This window comes from Monodelphis domestica, chromosome 2, assembly GCF_027887165.1.
Source record: "Monodelphis domestica isolate mMonDom1 chromosome 2, mMonDom1.pri, whole genome shotgun sequence".
NCBI classification, from domain to species: domain Eukaryota; kingdom Metazoa; phylum Chordata; class Mammalia; order Didelphimorphia; family Didelphidae; genus Monodelphis; species Monodelphis domestica.
In genome coordinates, this window is record NC_077228.1 from 32,845,879 (window position 1) to 32,870,215 (window position 24,337).

The 24,337-nt window shown below is 43.3% G+C and overlaps 1 protein-coding gene across 2 annotated transcripts in view; it reads left to right on the forward strand.

Annotated features, from left to right (window-relative positions):
* The window catches only part of EIF2B3 (eukaryotic translation initiation factor 2B subunit gamma), a 94,482-nt gene that overhangs the window by 13,961 nt on the left and 56,184 nt on the right, over nucleotides 1-24,337 (forward strand). For both annotated transcript variants that reach the window (XM_001363162.4, XM_056815241.1), the window contains 2 exons: nucleotides 8,869-9,028; nucleotides 21,035-21,146. In XM_001363162.4, coding sequence (XP_001363199.1) covers nucleotides 8,869-9,028; nucleotides 21,035-21,146 — 272 coding nt within the window. The remainder of the gene's footprint in view (nucleotides 1-8,868; nucleotides 9,029-21,034; nucleotides 21,147-24,337) is intronic.

Genomic DNA, 24,337 nt, shown 5'->3' on the forward strand with positions numbered 1-24,337 from the left:
TCTTCTGGTTCTACTCCCTTCTCTTTGCATCACTTAAGTCTTTCCAAGTTTTTTATCAGCCTGTTTGTCATTTCCACTGACTCTTGTCTTCTTTGCAGTTTGGTGCTCTGTGGCCCTTTCTCCTTTCTCTGCAATGCTTGAAATTGTTAATGTGTATAAGGAACAAGGGAAGAAGAAAGTACTTTCATCTCTTGAGAGCATTTCCCAAAACACCTGCACAGATTTAACACAGGAGAAAGGGGCCTAGACTTCTGTGTTTCTTCTTGCTGTAGGCTGCTCCTGTGTTAAAAGGGCTGGGGTTGGTAAGGATTCTTAGGAATGCAGGTGAGAGTGGAAAGGAACATCAAGCCGTCCTGGTTCCATCAGAAGCCAATGTTTGTAAAAATGACCTTTCATTTCAGGGCTTGTTCCTGAGCCTGGCTAAGATCACATGATGTGGGACGGGAGAGTTCTGCTGGCTACAATACTGGGGAAAGAATTTTAGCTTTGTCTCTGCTCCCAGCTCAATCTGGGACCTTTTCTTCTATCCTCAAAAAGAGACAAGATCAACTATGTGAGCTTTGGAATGCTCTCTCCATGAAGTCTTCCCTGGACCCCTCAGATTTCTCATGATAAGGCCATCCTTCAAAGTAATTCATAGGTGTCCTTCCTAACCACCCTGATTATAGAATCCCTGTAGGGTGACTGTTATGTCTCATCTGCTGTCTTCTCCCAACATTCAACATAGGACAGCCCTACCAAAGGCTAAGGAGCCTTGGGGCCACCAGGGGGCAGCATGAGGCTTATCAGGGGTAGTGGGGATGCCAAGCACAGGCTCTTGCATTTCTTGGTGGTTTTGCCTTAGCAGCATTGATCTCTGCTGTGTTGTGCAAGGCTCTAGTCTGTGCTTGGTCTCTGGGTGCTAGGTGTATCTTGCCTTGACTAAGGTGGAGAACTAACTAGAGAGAATCTAATTCCCTTAGTTCACTCCAAGACCAAGAGAGTCCCCAGGAGTGTCCCCAGGAGTCCAGTTCAGACCTGTGTTTTTTTCCCTGTCCATTTTTCTTCTGACAGAGGAATAAGTGGGAAGAAGAGAAAGGGACTTATGGTATAAGAGAAAGAGCTCTGGGAAGAAGAGAAAGGGGCTCATGGCATAGGGGAAAGAGCCCTGAATATCAAGGCAGAATCGATGAATTCATCTGGCTCTGCTGTTTGCTTGTTGTGTGACCTTGGGTGGGTCACTTCACCTCTCTTGGACTTAATGCCCTTCTTTATATAATAGGAGGGATTGGATCAGATACCTTCTAAACTTTCCTTCTAGTTCTAAGTCGCACAATGCTGTGAAGAGCAGAGACATGCCTCTGCCTTCATCTCCCCTCTCTTTTTGTTATGGCTACATCATTTGAAGAACCTCTTATCTGAGAAGACCGCAGACCCTGTTCTTAATTCTCTACAGTTTGGCTTCCAACTTTATCCTTCAACAGAAACTGTTCTCTCCAAAGTTTCTGACACTCTCTTAATAGCCAAATCAAATGGCCCTTTCTCAATCCTTAGCCTTTTGGAACTCTTTATAGCCTTTGACATTATCACTTCTCCTTGAGAGTCTCTTCTCTCTAAGTTTTTGTGACACTACTCTCTGTCAGACTACTTCTCTCTCTCCTTTGCTGGATTTTCATCCAGGCCATACCTTTAACTGTTTCAGCTGGTGTTCTTATCAGGTCTCACAAATTCAGTTATCACCTCTATGCAGATGATTCTCAGATTTGCCTAGCTAGACTTACCCTCTGTGCATTTTCCAGTCTTGCATTTCCAATTACCGATTGGACATTTCAAACTGGATGATCTGTTGATATCTTAAACTAAATATTTAATATTGAACACCTTTTTTCCTCCCCAAACTATCCCCTCTTCATGACTTCCTTATGCTGTGGAGACAACCATCATTCTTCGTAATCACCCAGGCTCTCAACCTCAGTTTTATCCTTGACTTCTTACTCTTTCTCACCCCATATCTAATCTGTTGCCAGTGCCTGTCAATTTTGCCTTTGTATGATCTTTTGTATATGCCCCCTTCTTACCTCTCACACTTCTGCTATCTTGATGCAAATCCTCATCACCTCATGCCTGGACTATTACAATAGCTGCTGGTGGGTTTGTATGCCATGTTTCTTCACTCCATTCAGCTTTATTTATTTCAAATATGAAGTCCTCTGGTTTCGAAAGCTCTTCATTATTTGTCTCCCCTCCCCTTTCCAGTCTTTTTATAACTTAGTACCTTCCCTGTACTTTGTGATTCCTAGACCTGGCCTCCTGACTGTAGCTTTCCAGCCACTTCATCTCTTGATTCCAGGTATTTTCACTGGCTGTCTATCGCTGGGGCCTGGAATGCTTTTCTCTCATCTTTGTCTTCTGACTCCTTTCAGGTCTCAGCTAAAATCCCACTGCCTTCCTTAATCTTAGTGCCTCTGTAACTTGTTTGTCCATAGTTGTATGCATGTTGTCTTCCTATTACACTGAGTTCCTGGAAGGCAGGGATTATCCTTTGTTCTTCTTTGTCTCCTCAGGGTTTTAGCACAGGCCTGACACATAGTGGATGCATCATAATGTCAGTTGTCTTAATAAGTGTCAGTGAGTTGGGATTTGAACCCAGGTCTTTCCAATGTCATATCCAAATCTTCCCTCACTAGATCAGGCTGCTAGTAGTTTGGCTCTTTTAGTCAGAATGTGCAATACATAAAAGAAAATCATATGAAAACCCCAGGAAAGAAAAGTTGGGGTCAAATTGTGGCAGCCCTTCAAGGTTAGGCTCCAGACAGATTACCACAGAGAAGATGGGGTTCAGCAAAGTATTTTTTAATGCAAAGATTTCATTAAAAGTATAGTTCCTTTCTTTTCAGATTGATCTCTTGTGACCATCTTCCCCCCACTCTCTGTCTCTGGCTCTCAGACACACACATATTTGCACAGCTTAACACAAGAATTCTCTTCACCCCCAAATTACTGTATAAATTTTTTATCTACTTGTCTGTACACATGTTTACTTCCAAGGGAATTTAAGCTTCTTTCCTTAAATCTTACATCAGCTTTTATTTTTTCCCTTGTATCCCCATTGAGTAGTATAATACCTCACATGTTGTAGATGTTTTAAGAAATGCTGGTTGAATGGAATTAAGCTGCCCAGCTTTCCAGAGTAAGAGCCAGAGTTTTGGGAGTGATTGTAGATTAACTAGAACAAACTGTGATGTAAAGCCCAGAAGATGAGGCTGCCTGTTTCAGACTCCATGGCACCAGTGTTTCTAGCGACCATGCTAACACAGTATAATCAATCACACAATTCTGTGCCCTACCCAGGTACCAGATTTCATTGAAATCTGTTAAAAATTACAGAAGATCCACTTATTTAAAAATACATTGGCTGTTTTTTGTTGTTGTTGTTTCAACCTGGCAGACAGAACCACAAAACAAAATTAAGATGTAACTTGATAACCCTTTAGGAATGTTTTATGTTTCATCAGAATTGGTCAACTCTTCAGAAAGTGATTATGGGAAAAATGGAGAGAATGTGAAACGGCAGACCTTATTTCCTATAGTAGCAATCCAAGTTTTAATACACACAGAACTCTAAAAACCAAATAGAAAGGCGTTTTACCCAAGTGAGGTTAGAGAAAGGACTTCAGAAATTCTCTAGCCAACTACCCCCCCTCTCTTTTCCCCACTTCTAAGGACTGTATTTTATTTAGGAGTTGATACATTTTTGTGGCTGCCTTTTATTTTTACACTATCTAAAATTCCCAGTATGGCCCTCCCCCTCCCACTCCTTATTTGAAAAAATGAAAGAGAAAATAAAAACAGTTCAGCAAAACTAACCAATGCATCAGAAAAGTCTGACCTCTACTGTTTTTCGTACCCATTGTCCCTCCTCTCTACAAAAAAGTAAGGGGGAAGTGCCTACTCTTCCTTCATTTTTGGTGCTGAAGTTGGTCTTTGTAATTTTATATCATTCAGTTTCACCTGTTTTGATGTGCTTTTCATTTACATTATTTTCATTGTTATAGTGTTCTCCAGGTTCTATTTTCTTTGCTTGGCCCAAGTTCATATAAGTCTTCCCATGCTTCTCTGCATTCATTGTATTCCATCATTTTTTAGCATAGTAATACAGCATTACATTCATGTTTCTCACTCGTTTTAGGCATTTCCCAAACTTTGTTGTCTAGTTCTTAGCTATAGCAAAAAGTGCTGCTGTGACTAAGAATAGTTTGGTTTTTTATGAGACTTGTCTTTCTGTCTTTGAGAGTGGGATCTCTGAATCTACGATCAACCTCTTTGATTTAGCTTAGTTTAGTTTTATTGATAGACATTCATTTCCAATTCACTCTGAATCAGTTCATTCATATTCTTTTCATCAATATTCTTTTTTAAACTTTTTTTTAATTACATGTTGAAACAGTTTTGATATTTTCTGATTCAGGTTCCACCCTCACCCCATTACCTCCCTACTCCCAGGAGGGAATGGTCTGCTATAGGTTATATACCAAGTGCTTTCCTGACTGTGCAGTAATATTCTATACTTTGTTTAGCTCTTCCCCCATTGATGGGCACTCACTTTGTTTCCAGTTCTTTGATCCCCCACAAAAATTGTTGATTGTGAGTCTTTTATTATATGTGGGAGCTTTGGTCTGAAGATCTTTTTTTTCCTTTTTTTTTAACCCTTACCTTCCATCTTGGAGTCAATATTGGCTCCAAGGCAGAAGAGTGGTAAGGGCTAGGCAATGGGGGTCAAGTGACTTGCCCAGGGTCACACAGCTGGGAAGTGTCTAAGGCCAGATTTGAACCCAGGATCTCCCGTCTCTAGGCCTGGCTCTCAATCCACTGAGCTACCCAGCTGCCCCCTGGTCTAAAGGTCTTGAAGGTGAGAGGTAGCAGAGCTGCTACCAGAATCTGGCCAGGTTCCAGGGCTTTCTGTTGCCACACCTGTCTCTTCTCTTTAGTTTGATAACAATTTATAATTTATTTGGAGCCTTGGTTTTTAGAAGCCTGGTTTCTGAAAGCTACATTAAATTTGGGACTTATTGTATCTGCTATTATTAATATTTTATTAGTCTTGCCCCTGGATTTACTTAGTTCTTTTTTTGAGACATAAAGGAAGTCAGGAGACTGAAATGCAGAGGGATAATTTCAAAGTTAAATAAAATTTATAAGTACAAGATGGAGGAGGCATGGTTAGACAGCAGTCTGTGTGAACATGGTCTGGAGGTTTGAGTGGACCACAAGCTCCATTTGAGTCAACAGGGCAATGGGGAAACTGAGAAAGTTTGAGTGACCTGAGGCTGCATTAAGAAAGTAAGGGTCCCTTTTGGTTATGGGCTGGATTAGATGCTTGCAGTGATCTCCTTCATCTCCCAAAATCTGTACTTTTGAAGCTCTGGAAGTATAAGAAAAGGTAGAAAAAGTTTAATTGAGTATCCACTGTGGGCCAGGCACTGTTCTAGACCCTTGGGGTGCAAAGACAGAATTGGAGTAGCCCTTATACTTAAGGAGCTTGAATTCTATTGGGGGAGATAATATATTTAGAAATGGAAACCCATAACATGCCACACAGATACCAAGGTACTGGGGGGTGGGGGAAGTCAGAACAAGCCTCAGGGGGAGGAGCTGAGCTTTGAAGCCAATTTGGGATTCTCCTAGGCAGAGTTAAGGAGGGAGGGCATTTTAGACTTGAGAAGCGATGGAATGCCCTGTGTGTGGATCAGCAGCAGGCTCATTTGGCCAACTGTCTGTGGGAGGGAGTCCTGTGGAATATGGCTGGCAAGGCAGGCTGGAGCCAGGGCTCAGAGTGCTAGACAGAATTCTCTCTCTGGCCTTGGGCAAATCATACTTAGTCTTCCCTAGCCCTCAGTCTTACAATTAGGAAAATGGGGATAATCACCCTAACGTCTGAGTTATTAGAGGCCCACTTATTTGAACGTTTTGAAGTTCAGAGAATAGTTGTATTCTATAAAGCTGTAGACATGCTGAAGCCTGGTCTGGGGGGGTAGAGGGGGGGCAGTGGACAGGGTGGCAAGAGTGTGGGGGGCCCACCGTACATCCCCATCCTCCCAAGTTTCCAAAGGGTGCAGTAAAGAGGCCTGTATGCAGAGGCTGAAGGGAGCTGCCTGCAGTCACATGGGCTATTGTCTATTGCCCAGGAGCAGAGCCAAGAGTCAAGCTGTGTCCTTTCAGACAAGTTGTTCCACCTTTGAGAACCTCAAGAAGTTTTTTGGTGAGGAGAGCATTGTTCTTAGTAGACAGGGTGTGTGTTCCTTGTGTGTTTAGACCCTGTCATCCCATTGAGTGGAGCAGATGGGATGCTGCTCCAAGCTTGCATGCCTGCTGTCAAGAGGCTCATGGGCCCCCCTTGGTCCACCTGCCCTTAACTGCCGGCTGGCTGCAGATAAAAATGCCCTCCTCCCCATCACAGCTTCCCAACTCTTCTGCCCATCTGGGGTTTTTGTTTTTTCTTTTCAAATTTATAATTTAAAAACTATTCATGAGAGCCACCAATGAAAGAAATGCCACATAAAACTTACATACTCCTATCCACAGTTTGTTAACGGTAACAGAGTCCTTGCCTAAATGTTTTATTTTCATCTGTCTCCATCTCTGTTGTCTTCCTTTCAGGAAACCCCAATGAATTTTACTCCTAGGGAATGAATCCATAAGTGTTTGTCTTTTCTCTGCCCCTATGTGTAGTTTGGGAGGGATCCACCCAAGCTCAGACAGGCTACCTTCTATTACTCAGAAACAAATTTTGTTTGAAGACATTTAGTAAATCATACAGTCAAACCACATAGTATACTTCCCCAAAATGAACTTGCAAAGAGATAACTGGTAGGCATGTATGAGCACTTGGAGCTGGAGCAGAATTAGGAGATCTGTAACAGATGTGGCTGGACAAGATTTCCTTGGTGGAGAGGGAACACCAGATTTGTTCCAGTTGGGGTTGGCTCGATTGAGTTATTTCTAAAATGAGAATGAGGTTTTTTTGGGCAAAGGATTCTTGCTCTGGCCTTTTCTGTTCCTTGTTTGACCTTTGACCAGATGGACATTTGTTGGTCTTATAGAGGCTGTGGTGGCTGAAGGGGGGGAGGGGTCACCAGCCTGGAGGGTGGGCTTGGCTTGGGTCTGCCTCCCCCTCCTTTCCAGGGCTCTTTGCCACCCAAGTGGTTTCTTCTCCACATGCCCACCCCGTTCTCTCCTCAGACAGCAGACCTCCCCCCTTTCCCTTGCTCTGCATGGGGCAGGCCTCCTGCTGTTCCTGGGCAACTGGCTTTGTTGGTGAGGCCCCAGGACTGTCCTTAAACCTCAAGGGGCTCCTCTCCTGCATTTCTCTTTTATTCTCCAAACAAAAAGCTGCCTCCGGTTTTGTACAATGTTCACTGTCAGTGTCTTAGATGATTTTGTGAGGCCACAAATGTCTCACTTCCCTGCATATGCCCAGCTAGGCTCTGTGGCTTTGTGGGACTCTTAGACCCATATATTGTGGAGTTTCCCAAGCTCCTAGAGCTCTGGATTCATCCAGAGGGCCTCCCTTTCTGGACCTGCTTGCCCAGAAAGGTGCCTGTTAGATTTACACGACCCAGCCAAGCTCACTAGCAAAAGGACTTTAGTTAAGCTGAAGTGGCCAATGCTGTTTGTGTGGCAGCCACCGGAAAGCCAAAAGCAAAGAGGCCCTGGCTCCTAGGAGTGTCTCTATGACTATCTGACGCCTTGTAAGGGAGGAGAAAGGGAGGAAAGAAAGCTCAAGTTTGTGCCAGAGGTTCCCCAAATGGGCTGGCCAAGCCTCTGTAGGTTCTTTGCAGAGCCAGACTGATGGGGAGAGCCCTGTGTGGAAGAAGGGGGGGCAGCTACGCCTGCCTTTGCCAAAGCTGATTATTTATATAGTGAAAGAGTGAAGGGAAACAGATGGCAGGCAGACGAGCAGGAGTTCCCTGCCCTCATGGCCCTCCCAGCTCTTGCATTCACTTTACTAAGATACAGGAAAAGAATGGGCATGTAGCCTGGCCTGGAGCTGTAGGGGTGCAAGAGAGCCCTTGGGGAGTACCTCTAGCATCTGTTTGCCTGATGCTCTGTGTGTGGCAGCTGCTACCTCTGGGGGGTGCCTTGGGGTCCTGGAATCCTAGAATTCAAGGGACTGTAACAGCTCTCTACTCTAGGGCATTCTTGAAAGTGGGCATCCAGCTCCTGCTTGAGTCCTCCAAGGAGGGAGCATTCACACCCCACACAGCCCCTGGAAACAAATTCTCCTTTGGGACAGTTGTCAGTGTAAGAAACTGTTTCCTGATTGCCAGCCAGACTGTCCCTCTTGTAGTTCTTGAATCGGCCCTCTGGGGCTCAGCCAAGCCATTTTAATTTCTGGCATAATAGTACATTGGGAAGGAAAAGATGAGTTCAGATCCCCCTCAAAAGAGGGATTTGGGCTTATGGCTTCAGAGGCCCCTGGTAGCTTGAGGGCTAGCATGCCTATCTCACTACTTTCAAAGGCTAACTCAGGACAATGCAATGGGCAAGAGGAATCAATGGCACCTGAGGCTTCTGGCACTTTTGGTTCTTTGCCCAAGACTTGGTTGTCAGAAGAGTCTAATATCTATGTATGTGTGTCTCTCCTCCCCACTTTATTTTCCCCCTTCCCCTCTCCCAAATTAACTCACTGAACTCACCTTTCTTCAGTTAGTCTATGACAATAGTCACAACTACTTGGAGAAGATATTGATTGTCCTTTTTGTCATTGTTCCTGAGCCCCCATGATGAGTCAGAATGTGTGTGTGTGTGTGTGTGAGAGAGAGAGATAGTGTGTGTGTGTGTTAGTTTGTAACTGTGTGGTTCTGATGCCCCCTTTTTCCTGCTTGCCAGACAGATGTGTTGGTGCTGAGCTGTGATTTGATAACAGATGTCGCTCTCCATGAGGTTGTAGACCTGTTCCGAGCACACGATGCTTCTCTTTCTATGTTGATGAAGAAAGGCCAAGAGTTCATAGAACCAGTCCCAGGACAGAAAGGGAAAAAAAAACCAGGTAAGGAATGCCTGGAGTATTGTTTGTCTGCCTGTGTCACAAAAGAAGAGTGGTAAGATTCAAGGTGACCTGTTTCAGTTTCTCATTCTCAAAATCTAACTCCATGATATTTTTACAAAGTGCTTACCTCTCTCCTTTAGTGTCCCTTGCAGCTCATTTGTACCTTTCCATCTTGAACAATATTTGTCAATGTGCTTCCCTAAGTCCCAACTTCTCAGAGTTGGGAAGGTCTTTGGAAGTATCTAGACGGGATCCTTATTATCCAGACAAGAACCCTAGTATCTACCATGTATTGGATTTTAAAGTCTCCAGCAAATGGGGACCTACACCCTACTGCAGTGAACAGTACTTCCCGTTTTGTCCCCTGGGATCCAAAAGAGGATGTCCTGCCCCTCCTCTTTGTTTTCTTTCTTTGTTTTTTGCCTGGTTGGATAGATGAAGACTCCTAGGCCTCTCTGGGAGTCTGTGGCCATGAACCTGTCAGCCCCTCTGGGAGCCATCTTTCTGCAACAGACCAGCATCCTTGTGCTCTTCCTCTTATGTCTCCATGGGGCCTTCTTGGGGATGGATCTCCCTGCTGAGAGCCTTTTAGATTGCAACAGAGCCATTGAAGAGTGGGCATTGCTGCTGTCCACTCACCACCTCCATTCTTCCAAGCTTCTGAATAGTATCATTATCTTTTTTTTCTTTTCCTCCACCTAGATAGAGATTGATGGGAGAAGCAAATGAGATAACATGTGTAATGTGCTTTGCAAACTTAAAGGCTTGCTGTAGTTGTTAGGAATTATTAGTGTTCTTCACTGAGGCTTTTTCTTTCCCTTCCCAGTCCCTTTTCCATTTCTTATACCCTTCCCTCCAGCATCTTCTTTTTAAAACTGAATTTTCAATTAACAAGCCCAAAGTCAGACAGAGAGGATTCCCACGTTGACTGTGGCCACAAATGTACCTTGTTCTGCCCTTGGGCCCATCACTTCTCTGGCAGGAGATGGGTAACTTGCTTCATTCCAGAGCTCCTGGAGACATGCTCAGTCATTGCCCTGCTCAAAGCCCTTGAGTCTTTCAGAGTCTTGTCTTTGAAGTCTCTTGCAGCTTTTCCATTACTCTCCCAGCAGTAAGGAGCTTGTATGGCTGTCTAGGGGAGCCTCCCTTCTTGCTCTCTCTGAACACAGAACCCTTCAACTTTGGCTAGTTTCTGGTCCCATGAGAAATTGCTGGCTTTCTGGGGTGGCATCTATCCCTCTTGCCAGTGGGCTTCCACCTGACTGTTTGTGACCTTTTGGAATGGAAGAAATCTCTTTGTAGAATTTCTCCCACTTTACTCGGCCTGGTGCGATTTTTAGGCAGTTTGTACTGGGGGAGGCATAGGAGCTCCACCTGTCCCCATTCTGGGAGCCATCTTGGATGGAAGCCTAGAAGGAATCTTTGAGGACATCTAGTATATAACTCTCTCTTTAAAATTTAGGAAACTGAGGCCAAGAGAGTCATTCAGGGAGTAACAGAATTTGAACCCAGGCCCTCAGCTCTGAATCTGGTCCTCTCTTCTCTCTGTATCCCAGGTACATTGTCTGTCCTGTGCCTGGGTTTAAGAAACCAACTATACAAACACAGGAGGGGCAAGCTTGGCTCAGTGACAGTTCACATGGGAAAGATTGGGGGAATTCTAGTAGACTGCAAGCCTGGTGAGAGGTGGCCATCTGGCCAGACAACCTAAAAAGCTAATCTGGACTTTGGCAGTGTAGTGTCTAGAGTAAGAGGGTGTAGCTTGGCTCTGGTGGGTCCTGGCTAGACTTTTGCTGGGGTGCTGCCTTCACTGTTCTGCACTATGATTGACCAAGTAGAAGGAATCCAACCAAAAGAGGGGGACCAGCCTGTGAGAGAGCAGGAGCCTTTGCCATGTGGAGACCAACTGGAGGAATTGGAGATATGACCTAGAGTCCTGAGCAGGAAGTGTACAGAGCCCAGATTTCCTAGACTTTTCCAAACAGAGCAGTTTAAAAGTAGACTGGCTTATTTTGATAAGTAATGAGTTCCCCACCTCTGGTGGTCTTTAGTGGAGGTTGGATGACCCCTTGGATATTGGGGGGAATATTCCTATTTTGAACATGTTAGACTGGACCTCTGAGGCCCATTCCAGCTCTTTGAAATCCTGTAATTCAGTTAACTGTCTACAGATGGGACTAGTCTAAGAGTTGTCATGTTGGGAAGAGAAAGGGGGGATGAATTTCAGCAAAGGAAGAAGCATCTGAGGTGGTGACAGAGTTGAAGAAACAAGGGACAAGGAAGAGTTAAAGATGATTGCAAAGTTTAGAGCTAGCACCAGGACGGGCAGAGGATAGGTTTGGGCTTCATCATATAGACAGCTGGAGCCATGCCATCCATAGGAATGAGGTGCCATGCTGCTAGAATGGATACGTTCTGAGGAAGAAAGTGTAGTGAACTGAAGATGGATGGGGCAAGGGGAGCTGGGAGGACAGGGCCCAGGGGGCCTGGAGGAGAGCTCACAGAGGGCTCCATACTATCTTGGAACTCTTCTCCAGAGGCAGGCTTTGAAAGGAGCTCAGTGACTTCTGAAGCAAAGTTAGGTTTTGCCAGAACTAAACTGCAGGAGGTTGGGATTTCAGCTTCATTAAGATCATGGTTTGTCAGCTACAAGGGAGCAAATACAATTGAAAAACCAAGACAGGGTAGGGGAATGGTTAAAAATATAACTTAGTCGAAAAATCGTCTATAGAAACTGTTGGTCCCAGGCCCTTCCTTTCGTTACGTGGTTTTGTGAGCCCCAAGGAGTTGGGCAGGGCCAGAATATTCCAGGATTCATCCAAAAATAACATCCTAAGTTTTTCTTTGCATGTTTGAATCAGAATCATACCACTGGGAACTTGGTTGTGCAGGCCAATGTCAACATGATGGAGCCCTTCGTAGGTGGGCTCAGGGTATGGAGAGCCTTGGCCCTTAAACTGGGAGACCAGAACTCCAGTTTCACTTCTGCTGTTGACTAGCTGTATTGTCACAGGCAGGTTCCATGATTCCTCTGGGTCTCAGCTTCCTCCTCTGTAAACTGAAGGATTTGGACCTTATGATTCCCAAGGTCATTTCTAGCTCCATATTCAAGTTGGGGCTCCTACCTGGGATCCACGGATGCAGAGATTTCAAGGGGTCAGTCATCTTGGATGGAACTTTTTAAATTAAAAAAAAATTTTTTTTTAACCCTTACCTTCTGCCTTAGTATCAGTTCTAAGACAAAATGGCTGTTAAGGGCTAGGCAGTGGGGATTACTTGCCCAGAGTCACACTGCTAGGAAGTGTCTGAGGCCACATTTGAACCCAGGTCCTGACTCCAAGCCCAGCACTTTATCCACTATGGTACCTGACTGCCCTGATGAAATTTTATTTTCACTAATCTTTAATTAAAATTTAGTATATCTTTTAATTATGAATTTGGGGGACAAGGTAGCTCAGTGGATAAAGAGCCAGGCCCGAACCATTCGAAGTTCTAGGTTCAAATGTGTCCTCAGATACTTCCTATTTGTGTGACCATGGCAAATCAGTTAACAGCAGTTGCCTGGTCCTTACTGCTCTTTTGCCTGAGAAGTGATACTTTGTATTGATTAAGGGTTAAAACAAATTATGAATGTAGGCCTAGGCTTTTCCAGACCACCCAATGGTCCTCAAATGGTGACAAGTACATAGTCTGCTGGCTGCTCCATAAGCAGGGTGTGCCCTTTCAAATCTTCAGCTAAGGCCTAGTCCATCTCCCACATTTCTCAGGCCCAGTTTTATGCTTTAGAGACATAGCTAACATTTGTACAAGGCTACTCTGGGACTCCCCCAGCACTTTCTGCTATGTGTGTTCTCATTTGGGAACTACAAGGAACATGTAGACAGTCTCAGATTAACTCCAAAGCTGGGGCATTGGCTCCCTTGCATGTAGATTCTTTCAGAGACTCTAGTCCTTTATCCCATCCCACCTGCTCTAGAGCCTCCCTAAATGAAACACAGAAAGGATGTCAGCTGTCCATCAAGCTAACAAGTGCCAGAGATAGAGGGTAAAGCCAGAGCTGCTGACTCCAAACCCAATGTGCTTCTCACTGCACCATACTCCCTCACTTGAAATGTTTGGTGCCTAAGACTTCCTGTTGGTCTGCCCAGTGGAAAGAATGCTCATCTGTAAAATGGGGATAATAATCACACTTTCTTACCTCTCTCCCTCCCACAGCTGTTGTGAGGATCAGCTGAGATAGTGCTTTGCCAACCTTCAGGTGCTCTCTATTCTTAAAGCAGCAGGAGAGTGCTGCAGCTTGGAATTAATTGGAACTGACTGGCAAGGAAGCTGAGGTAGAATGTAAGCTCCTTGAAGGCAGGGCCCACTTGCATTTATGGTTTTGTGTTTTCTTGCCTAACACTGAATACATACTTGAGGAATTGAATTGAATTAGATCAAGAATGGATAGTCTTGACCTTGGAGTTAAGGTTCAGATACTATAGCTCTGATACTGTCCAGAGAGCTGTGTGACCTTGGGCCAATCATTAAACTGAGCCTGTTTTTTCAAAGGTAGAAGAGGAGTGATAATAAATATGGTAGCATTTCTTTTGAAGGATTGAGACCCAAATGCAAACATATTTGTAAAGGACTTTGCATTGTTTGAAGTTATAATAATAATAGTTATTATTAGACTCAGGGGAAACAGGAAACAATCAGGGAGGGGATAAGTACTACTGCTTAGGCTGAATGGAACCCTAATCATGGAAAGAAGCTTCTTGTCTCTCGTTTTGCTTTAGTTTTCTTTGACAAGAAAAGAGATCTTTGGCGGGGGAGGGGGGGGGACAGAACCCAGCTGGCCCTTAGAAAGATGATACCCAAGAAGAATAGGGGACACTGGCACCCCTGGGTATGGATCCTCCCAAGGACCCTAGATTTTCACCCTACTTTGCTGGCTCTGGATCCACCATTAACTCTGTAGAAAGGAGAAACAGAAAAGTCAGGTTACCTGCCCAGAGTCATCAGGCTTGTAAGCCAAAGACAGAGTGTGAGCCCAGAGCTGCTAACTCCCAACTCGGTGTACTTCCCACTGCCTCTCTTGAAATAGCAAGAGAGCACTTAACTGCCCTTGATGAGTTCAAGGAGCCAAATCCAGGTGAATGTAGACCCTAAGAGAACTGGAGAATTTGACCTCTGAACTTCAGTCAGTGGCATCTGAAAGCCCATGGAGCCTGGAAGAGGTAAACTAGAGCTGGAGGTGTACAAATGTCCTGATTTTCTGAAAAGGAAAGAGAATGATATCCAAAGACTTTTGGCTAGTGAGTTTGACTTTGGATCCTAGGTCCTGGCAAAGACATCTAGGATGCATCATTAAAAGGCCAATTAATAAGTGTCTAGGAAAGGAAGGAGGAATTGCCCAGGATCTGCCCAGCTTCATCAATTCCAGGCCATGTTAGACTCACCTCTGAGTGGCTGGACTAGACTGGTAGATCAGGGAATAATCAAGATACTTTCCTCCTCACTCTTACTCCCTCCAAGTGTAGAATCAGCTGCCAGTATTATTTCTACCTTCCTAACGTTTTCGGAATCCCATCACCCCTCTGAACTCACATAGCCCCCAGCCCCACCCTGGTTCAGCCCTCATTGCCTCTCACCTGGACAATTGGTCGGAATTGATCTCCTGCCTATTCTCATGCATCCCACGCACTGCTGCTGGTGATCTTCCTGAAAGCTGTGATCTTAACTCATTCCTCCTGTTCCACACCAGGTACACACTGGTCTCAAGTGATTGTGGTCTGGATTAGGCAAGACTGAGTCATCCAAGCAGGTGACCTTTTTTTTTATTAATAGCACCATCCAGGAGGCATGCTCTGTCCTTCCCCAAGGATTCAGCATGTGCTGATGAGAGCAGCTCTCCAGGGTCCCCAAAGGCCCTCAGCCTGGTGGGTTGCATTGTAGAAAGGGAGGAGCCTGCTGGTTCAGGCTGCTGCTCTATACCTCCTTTCTGGCACTGGTTTATATATGGTTTGTCATATCAGCAGAGATGGGCTATAATTTGGAACTTGAGCCTACAACATGTCTCTAAAAAACAATAATAGGTAGGTGGCACACTGGATAGAGCACTGGGCCCTCAGTTCAACTCCTGCCTCAGATGTTCCCAGATTCTGTGATCCTGGGCAAATCACTTTTATCACTTTTATTTAAGTAATCACAAATTACTTCTGCCTGCCTCAATTTCCTCATCTGTAAAATGAAGATGATAATAACAGCACCTACTTCCAAGGACTGCTGTGAGGATCAAATGAAGTGACATATGCAACATGCTTTGTAACCTTAAAACTCTGTAAATGCCAGGTGCTATTGTTATTATAATTATTAATAGTTAATGTTTATGTGGCACTATAGGGCTTATAAACTTTATCTTATTATATCTTTATACAACCCTGAGAAGAAGGTGTTAATATGAACCTCATTTTATGATTGAGGAGACTGAAGCTGATAAAGGTTAAATGACTCACTCAGGGTCATACGCTTATTGTAAATTACCACCTCTGAAGAGTCCAGCCACAAAGAAAAGAGAGATGGAATGATAGCCTTCAGATTTGGATGGCTTAAGTGAGAATTTTTGGATGATAGGGTATTCATGAACATATTTGGTGTTAGTAGACAGGAAGAGATTAAAAGTAAGAGAGAGGTTGGGAACGAGAGGGATAGTATATTGGAGAATACTCAGGGATTTTCCTTGGCGAGGAGAAGGGCCACCTCCTTGAATGAGATGGGTAAGGAGGAGATAGTGGCAAAGGTATTATAGTGCTGTGAGATGAGAAATGAAAAGGGGGGGCTTTTTATCAAATGGCCTGTTTTTTTAGTTTAATACAAATGAACATTTCCCATCACTTTCTTAAGTCTATTTTTATTTTAAAATTTATTATTTATTTTTAACATTAAAAAAAGTTTTTGTGTGTTCCAAATTCTCTTCTTTCCTTCTGCTCCTCTCACACTGATTGGAAAGGCAAGCAGGGTTTAAAAAAAAATGGGGGCAGTTGGGTGGCTCAGTGGATTGAGAGCCAGGCCAGAGATGGGAGGTCCTGGGTTCAAAGGGGGTTGATTTAAAAGGAAAGGCAAGCAATATATCATCAATTATATATGTAAAATCATGCAAAACACATTTCCATATTAGTTATGTTGCAAAAAAAAGCAAGAAAAATACAGCTTAAAATATACTTCAGTTTTTACTTAGAAGTCATCAGTCCTCTCATTTTTTCTTTATATGTCCTTTGAGATTATTTTGGATCATTGTTTTAATCAGAATAGCCACAACTTTCACATCATCTTTGATTGTCATTTCAATGTTACTGTTACTGTATATAATGCTCTCCTAGTTCTTTCTGCTCAGTTCATTCTGCATCAATTTATATAGGTCCTTCCTAGGTTTTTCTGAACCCATTGTGTTTGTCATTTTTTACAGCCCAGTTCTATACTAGCACAATCATAATATACCACAATTTGTTTAGCCATTCCTCAGTTAATGGACATCCCCTCAATTTCTAGTTCTTTGCCTCCACAAAAAGAGCCGCTAGAAATATTTTTATACTCTTTTTTTGATACTTTTTTTATACTCCATTTCATTTTTCTTTTATCTCCTTGGGATATACACCTAGTAGTGGTATTGTTGGGTGAAAGAATATTCTTAGTTTTATAGGTCTTTGGACATAGTTCTAAATTGTTCTCCAGGATGATTGGACCAGTTTTTAACTCCACCATCAGTATCCCTTTTTTTCCACATTCCCTTCAGCATGTCATTTTCCTTTTCAGTCATATTATCCAATCTGATAGGTATGGAGTGTTACCAGAGAGTTGTTTTAATTTGTATATCTAATCATTAGTGATTTGAAACATTTTTTCATATGACTATTGGTAGCTTTGATTTCTGAATCTGAAAACTTTTTTTTATCTGGCCATTTATGAATCACTTAGTTCTCTATATATTTGAGAAATGGGCCTCAATTTTTTCAGGAAACTATAAGACAAGGTTTTAAGTGAGAAGGTAGAGTGAAGAAATTGTGGGAGACTTGTGAAGGGGGGATGAAACTGTTTGAAAGAGTTGTTGTGATGAGTGGACTAGTGAATTAATTAGGGAGAAATAATAGAATTGCCTGGCAGCAACAAGGGCCCAGTTGAGGTTCTATAACATAAATTTGTAATGGTTTTTATTTATCACGATTTCATGTATTTGTCACAGTTTCATGATTTCCTCTACCTTCTTGTAGTAGCATATATGTAGGAATGAAGGCAGTAGAGGGTGGGAGTGAGCCAAGGCAGAGACTTATTTAGCAAGACAAGCTTGATGATATATGTAAGAGGACAATGCAGAACTGGCTTACCAATGGGACAGTATGGGGGAGGTAGCCTTGGAAAGAACTGAGTGCTTCCCAGGAGGCTGACCACCCACCTGCACAAACCATGAAATAAGTAATACAGGCAAACTAGCCCGAGTCTTAGCAGTGCCCTCTGTTTCCACTCTATGTGAGTTATTTTTGGAAAAGGAAATGGGTTTCCAGAAGTTACTGTCATCTCAAGACTTGAACTTCATTCTTGTTCTCTGAATGTAAGCCCCTTGTCCATTGACCAGGAAAAGAACAGGCCTCTGGAGAAGGTGGTTTATATCAGTCTTGACTGTCTTACTTTAAATGAAACTGGGAAGAAGGAAGTTGGAGTTGGCAGTTTTATCTTTTGCCCAAAGGCAATAATATACATTATTTCATGGATTATTTGGTCATTCCTCATATTTTGAAAAGCTTGGGACAGGAAGAAATCATGAAGGCATGTCAGATGGACCTTATTGGTCATGCTGGATTGAACTCATTATAAAGACCCATCATTTAAAACCAATCTCCTTAAATAAATAAATAAATCTAAATAAAATTTTTAAAAAAACCAATCTCCTCCTTCAATTTGGTATGTCGGTGAGAAGAGTGTACAGCCACCTCCAAGGAATTCAAACAATGTCACACTGAGGGCAGAGACCATATTACCACTAAGGAAGTTTGAAGAGCCAGGAGGAACATCTAAGTACTGACAGAAAAGCCACTTGTTCAATTAACAAACATTTGCTGAGTGCCTACTATGTGCATCAGAGCTGGGTATGATAATGAAAGAAGATGGACAAGTCAGTCATATGGCAGGTGGGCACCTGTATGCCCCACTGGAACCCTTTTGATGTCAGGACAAAAAGAAGAAGGCCTTCACTTGGGTTGGATAGATCTCATGATGAACTCAGGGACATGGACAGGAATAGCCTGAGGGGGGCAGCCATCTGACAGCTGGGCAATTACAGATTCATCAGTGTTAGAGGAGCTTAGGGCTCTGGGAGGCAGATGGATGGTCATGCTAGAGGAGCATTTCTAAGAAGAAAGGAGATATAGTTTAGCTAGGGAAGAGAAAATTTCGAGGGGACCTGAGAGTATTTGAAAAGATCTCAAGAATGGGAAGGACTGTCATTTGGGAGAGGGATCTGACTTCTTGTTCTTTGCTACCATGGAGGAAAGAAATACCAATAAGGAAAGAAAGAAGGAAGGAACTTCTGGTCATTGGAGCCCTCTAGAAATGGCTGAATGGTCTCAAGAGTGGGGGCTATAATACCTTACTCCTTACAGGGGTCCCCAAGTAAAAGTTGCAGGGCTGACCTTAACCATGGATTCCTATTCGGTAGTGGATTCAGTTGGATGGCCCTTTCCTTCTAGTTGCAAGATTCTGTGATTCTGCTACAAAATGACATTATCAAATATCAACTGGACCTTATTGCAGGTGTCAAGACCCCTTTACTCCTCCCAGCCCCTGAAATGTCTGTTTTAAATCTCTCTTCTCCTTTCAAGCCTCACACACTACCCTCCCCTCCAGCCCTTTCAACTGAGGGCTTCACCCCTTGCTTCATTGAGAAAAGAGTAACAAACACAAAGGACTTTACATACACTATTTCATTATTATCCTCCCAACAATCCTTCAAGGGAGGTTGACTATCTCCATTTTACAGCCCAGATGAGCAGCAGTTAAGCAACTTGCCCAGATTCACAGAGCTACTGTTTGAGGCTGGATTTGAATCTAGATCTCCCTGAGTTCAGACCTAGCACTCTACTGTGTCCCCTAGAAAATAGAGCCTTTTTTGCTGTGAATTTCCTCTTTCCCCTTCTTCACATTGTAGCTCTCCTTGACAGCATCCTTGTGTCTCTCCTCCTTCATTCCAGTCTCTGATGAAGAAATCTGTGTCATCCTCACCACAGTCAAGCCCAAGACCCTTCTTTTTCCTTTTCCTCTCTCTTTTTTTAAACTCTTACCTCCTTTCTTGGTATTAGTTCTAAGACAAACTAGCGGCAAGGGCTAGGCAATCAAGGTTTAGCAACTTGCCCAGATTCATACAGCAAGGAAGCTTCCGAGGTCAGATTTGAACCTAGGATCTCCCCACTCCAGACCTGGTTCTGTGCTACCTAACTGGCCATCTTTCCCTTCTTTTTTGACACACTGTCTGAACATTCATCTCCCAACCTTCCTCCTGCCATCTTCAGTTTCTCTTCCTTTTCAGTTTCTTTCTACTTCTTATTGAGCTGTCTGCTTAGACAGCCAAATCCCTAAAAACCCTCACTAGGTCCTAGCGTTCCCTCAAGCTTTACCTCTATATTTCCCTCCCTTTCACAGCCAAACTCCTAGAGAAAACTCTCTGCTTTTTGATCTAATGGCCTTTTCTCCACCTAATTCTTGTGGTCCTCTCAGCAACATTGACCTTATCTCCTCTCTGGTTTCTCTTCCCTTTCTCTTTGTGAGTGCCTCTCTTGACAATAGCTTTCTTGGAATGAATTGAATTGGATATGCTGATGACTCCCAGATCTGTTTCATCAGAATCAAATCCACATTTCTGCCTTTGGTATTTCAAACTTTTCACAATTTGGCTGTGACTCACCTTCCCAAGATTATGGCATATTACTCAACCTTTCTACACTTTGTGCTTCAGCCAACCTGGCCTTCTTACTCTTGTTTGTTCCTCTTGCAGGTCTTCTCATTTCCAGCTGTTTCATAGGCTGACTACCAGGTCTAGTGAGTCCTTCCTTTTCACCCTCATTCTTAGAATCCCTGGTTCTTTCAGAGCTCAGCTCCAGGGCCCTTTTTCTGTTTGATGCCTTTTCTAATCCTCCTTAAATACTAGAGGTTTCTTCCCTCCCCAATTGTTATATTTATTTGATGTCAGTTTGTATCCCTACTGTGCCCTTTCTGGTTTAGTTTGCCTAGTCTGTTCCACAGATCAAAGAGTGTAGCTTCTTAAGGACAGAGGCCATTTACTTTGTTATATCTTCAGCATTTAGCCTGGTGCCTGCTTTGTAGCAGACACCTAATAAATGTTAGTGATTGAGCAATTATTTCTACCAATACTTAGAAAATGGTTCAGTAGGAGCCAATCATAGAATACTCAGAATAAATCCTAATCAATTAATCTCATTTCCTTTTTTGCTGGGATGAGTCGACTAGCTCAAGGGAATGCCCACAGTGTACTGGGGCCCTGGTCCCAGAAGACTTGGCAACCTTATATCATGCTGTTTCTTTATGTGTACAAGGCAGTCCAACTGGGTTCCTCCCCATTTCTAGAACATAGTGTTTGCCTTCCCCACACTGCTTAAGTCTTTGCCCAAAATTCCTTTTCCTTGATCACTCTCTATTTCCTCAGACTGCCTAGTGGAATCATAGCTATCCTTTAAGGAATAAGCCCCAGACACTCTGTACTGCCATCTTGGTAGGCACATTGCCCCCAAGGAACACCCTTGCCATTGGAGTTGGGAATCTGCTCCAGGGACCCCTAGTTGACTGAGATAGGCACTAGCTTTGTCCCTAAATCCTCTTGGTAATGTATAATTGTGTAAAGGCAATACCTGTGTTGTTAGGGCTTGGGTTTGAGTGGGGAAGCAACTTGCCTTGGCCCTTACCAGGTGATGGTCCTGGTGCCAAGTACACATGTCTGATCATCTGCTTCTTATGACCCAGTGGAGCAGCGGGACTTCATTGGTGTGGACCGAACAGGAAAGAGGCTGCTCTTCATGGCCAATGAGGCAGACTTGGACGAAGAGCTTGTCATCAAGGCATCTATCCTGCAGAGGTAAGCTGGGGGCTTACCTATTGGCACTTGGCACTCTTAAATTACAATGACTGAAATCAGCATAAAATAGGGAAGACAGTGGTGTGAGCTCATCAGACCTCTCTGAAATGGCCCTCAATGCTATTTTCTTTTCCTCAAGAGGAGAATCATTAAAAAAAACATTTTGTTGTTTTCTAATTACATATAAAAACAATTTGTAACATTCATTTTTTAAAATTCTGAGTTCTACATTCTCTCCTTCTCTCCCTTCCCTTTCCCCCATTGAGCAGGCAAACACTTTGACATATGCAGTCATGCAAAACATTTTTCCATGTTAGTCATGTTGTGAAAGAAAACATAGAACCCCCCCTTCCCCAAGTCCCCCCCCCCCCATAGAAGAATAGAATTTAAAATAGACCGCTTTGATCTGCATTCAGATTCCATCAATTCTTTCTCTGAAAGTGAAGAGCATTTTTCTTCATGAGTCATTCAGAATTATCTTGGATCTTTGTATTGCTGAAAATAGCTAAGTCATTTGCAATTGATTATCATATGATATTGCTATTACTGCATACACCTTTCTTCTGGGTCTGCTCACTTTGCATCAATTCATGTAAATTTTTCTAGGTTTTTCAAGCAAGAGATTATTAAGAAATCTTTACCTTCTCCCTAGTTGCCCTTTTCAGCCACGGAAAACTGTGGGAGAGGGAGGATTGGAAATTCCTGAATTTCATCAGGAGTAGGCCCCATTGGTCCTTTTGGGGCCTGATTCTCTTAGTAGGGGTGTATATGTGTATGTGTGTGTATGTCTGATGTCCAGAGTCTTTTGTGGGCATAAAATCTACTTGCTTATCTTTTACTTTGTGCATAGGGCTACATTGCAGCCAGTATATTTTATAGGATGTTATAGTTAATGAAAATAAAGATAAAAGTAAGCTTTCAACTGGGTCCAGTGACTTGCCATCTCTCCTCCCCAACGCAACAACACCATACAGAGAATAGAGGTCTGTCTCCAACCATGATGCACCCATCCAGAAAGGGCAGTGGTTGAACTTTCTGTTTTCCAAGTCCTTTTTTCGTGCCTGCCAGGAGGAGGTGGCCTTGCCCTACACCATGGCAGTTTGGGCACTTTGTGGCACAGGGGCCTATGGCAAGGTTAACTAAATCAGGGATCTCCAGGGGTCTGCCTTCAGCACAGGTTGAAAGGCCTTTGGTGGAGTTGAGTTTTTTGTTTTTTTAAAAAACCTTCACTTCCTGTCTTAGTATCATTTTTAAGACAGCAGAGGGGCAAGAGCTAGGCAATCAAGATTAATTGACTTGCACAGCTAGGAAGTGATTTGAACCCAGGCCTGGTACTCTATCTATTTTCCCAACCCTTTCTGTTCTTCTGCCTTAGAAATGGTACTAAGACAGAAAGTATGGGTTTAAAATAAGAAAACAACCCATAAATATCTAACTTGATCCTCACCATAACCCTGAGAGATAGGTACTATTATTATCATCCCCATTTTACAGTTGAAATTGAGGCAGCCAGAATTGAAGTATCCAGAGTCAACATCCAGGAAGTGTTTGAGGCCATATTGGCACTCAGGGCCAGTTCTCTGTCCACTTTATCACTTCGATGCCAGCAGAGCTGGGATTCATGTGTCCAGGTCTTGGAGGAAGGAGGGGCCTCAGGGACTCTTGGGTTCAATTCTGAGTTCCAGGATCTTAGGAAAAACCCAAGGTGGGAGGAAGGGGGATGGGGGACGGAGGAGGAGGAGGAGGAGGAAAAGAACAAGAATCATGTAACAATGGAAAAATATTCTAAATCAATTAAATAAAATTTTTCAATTCTAAAAAAAAAAAAGTAAAGCCCAAGGCCTAAATTCTGGTGGAAGACCTGGAAACAAACAGACCCAGGCTAATTTTGGGCTCTGAACTCTTCTTGCTGTGCAGGGCTGATGAAGCCACTGTCCACCTGACTGCAAGAGACTGTTTTTTTCTGAAGACTCTGGAGGTCAGGGTCCTTGCAGATAGCTTTTGTATTTTAATGCCAGAATGACAGAGGGCTGAAAGAGAGCTGATGAAATCTTGGGATACCAGAAGCCTCTATGAGGGCTTAGCTTGCTCTTGGGTTTGTGGTTCATAATTTATCTTTTTGTAGCCCAGTGAGTAAGTGGGGCCTCTGGGGCCTCCAGTATTCACTGGTTACTTTCCTAGGGTGGCCTGTGACCATGATAGCCCAACCAAACTGAAAAATAACTGCAGACAGAAGGTCAATAATCAGACATGAGAACAAGAAAATGATGGGAAATATTTGGATGAAGAGGACCTGGCAGTACCAGATCTTCAGGCATGTGATTAAGTAGGAATGAGTGAAAATTTGGCTGCTGGGTAAACAATTGAAAGCTGATCTGTACATCCCAGACCTGTAAGCAGTGTCAGCAGTGAGACACTGGGGCCTGCCTAGTGTTCAGTAAATCCAAGGACACAACTACTGGGCTGAGGACTAATGAAATGCTGCTGGCAGAAATTTTTGGATTATTGGCAGAAGTTATTCCTCTTATTGAAGAAAGTTTTCATAACATAGAGAAGTCAGGCTTTTGAGTAATCTCCAAACCTTTGTCCTGAAAGACAGTGAATCTTTCCTCCACATGAGACCATCTTTTACAGATATGAAACCAACTACCATCCCTGGGCCTTGATGCTCTCAACTCAAAAATGTCAATTCCTCAAATGGCATGGAATCAAACTATTCTGGCCACCTTCCTCTGGACACTCCAGCATATTGATGTCCTTTGGAAGAACTGAGCACAAAACTCCAGGGCTAAACTCTCTTGGCCTAGTTCAGCCATGCAGGAATTCTTTATATGTCTTGGATTCTTTGGCAGGCTAGCCAGTAAAGCCCATGAACTCTTCTCAAAAGTATGCACAGGATTACTAAGGAAATCAGTTCTCTGGAAATACTATATTATGATATTTAAAACGTTCATAGACAGCAGGCTAAGAACTGATAAGTTACTGTGGAAAAGAGAAAGGAGCATCCAAGGAAATATTCTTGGATTTATGGACATTTATTTAGAATGAAACTGGAATTCCCAGTCATGATAAAGGGACTAGAGGATAGAAAGAGTTCATAGTTCATTGATAGGAATTGCAAAGAGGCCAATTTAGGCTTGATTTAAGGGAATGTTTCCTGACTATGAGAGCTGTCCCAGAGTGGAACAAGC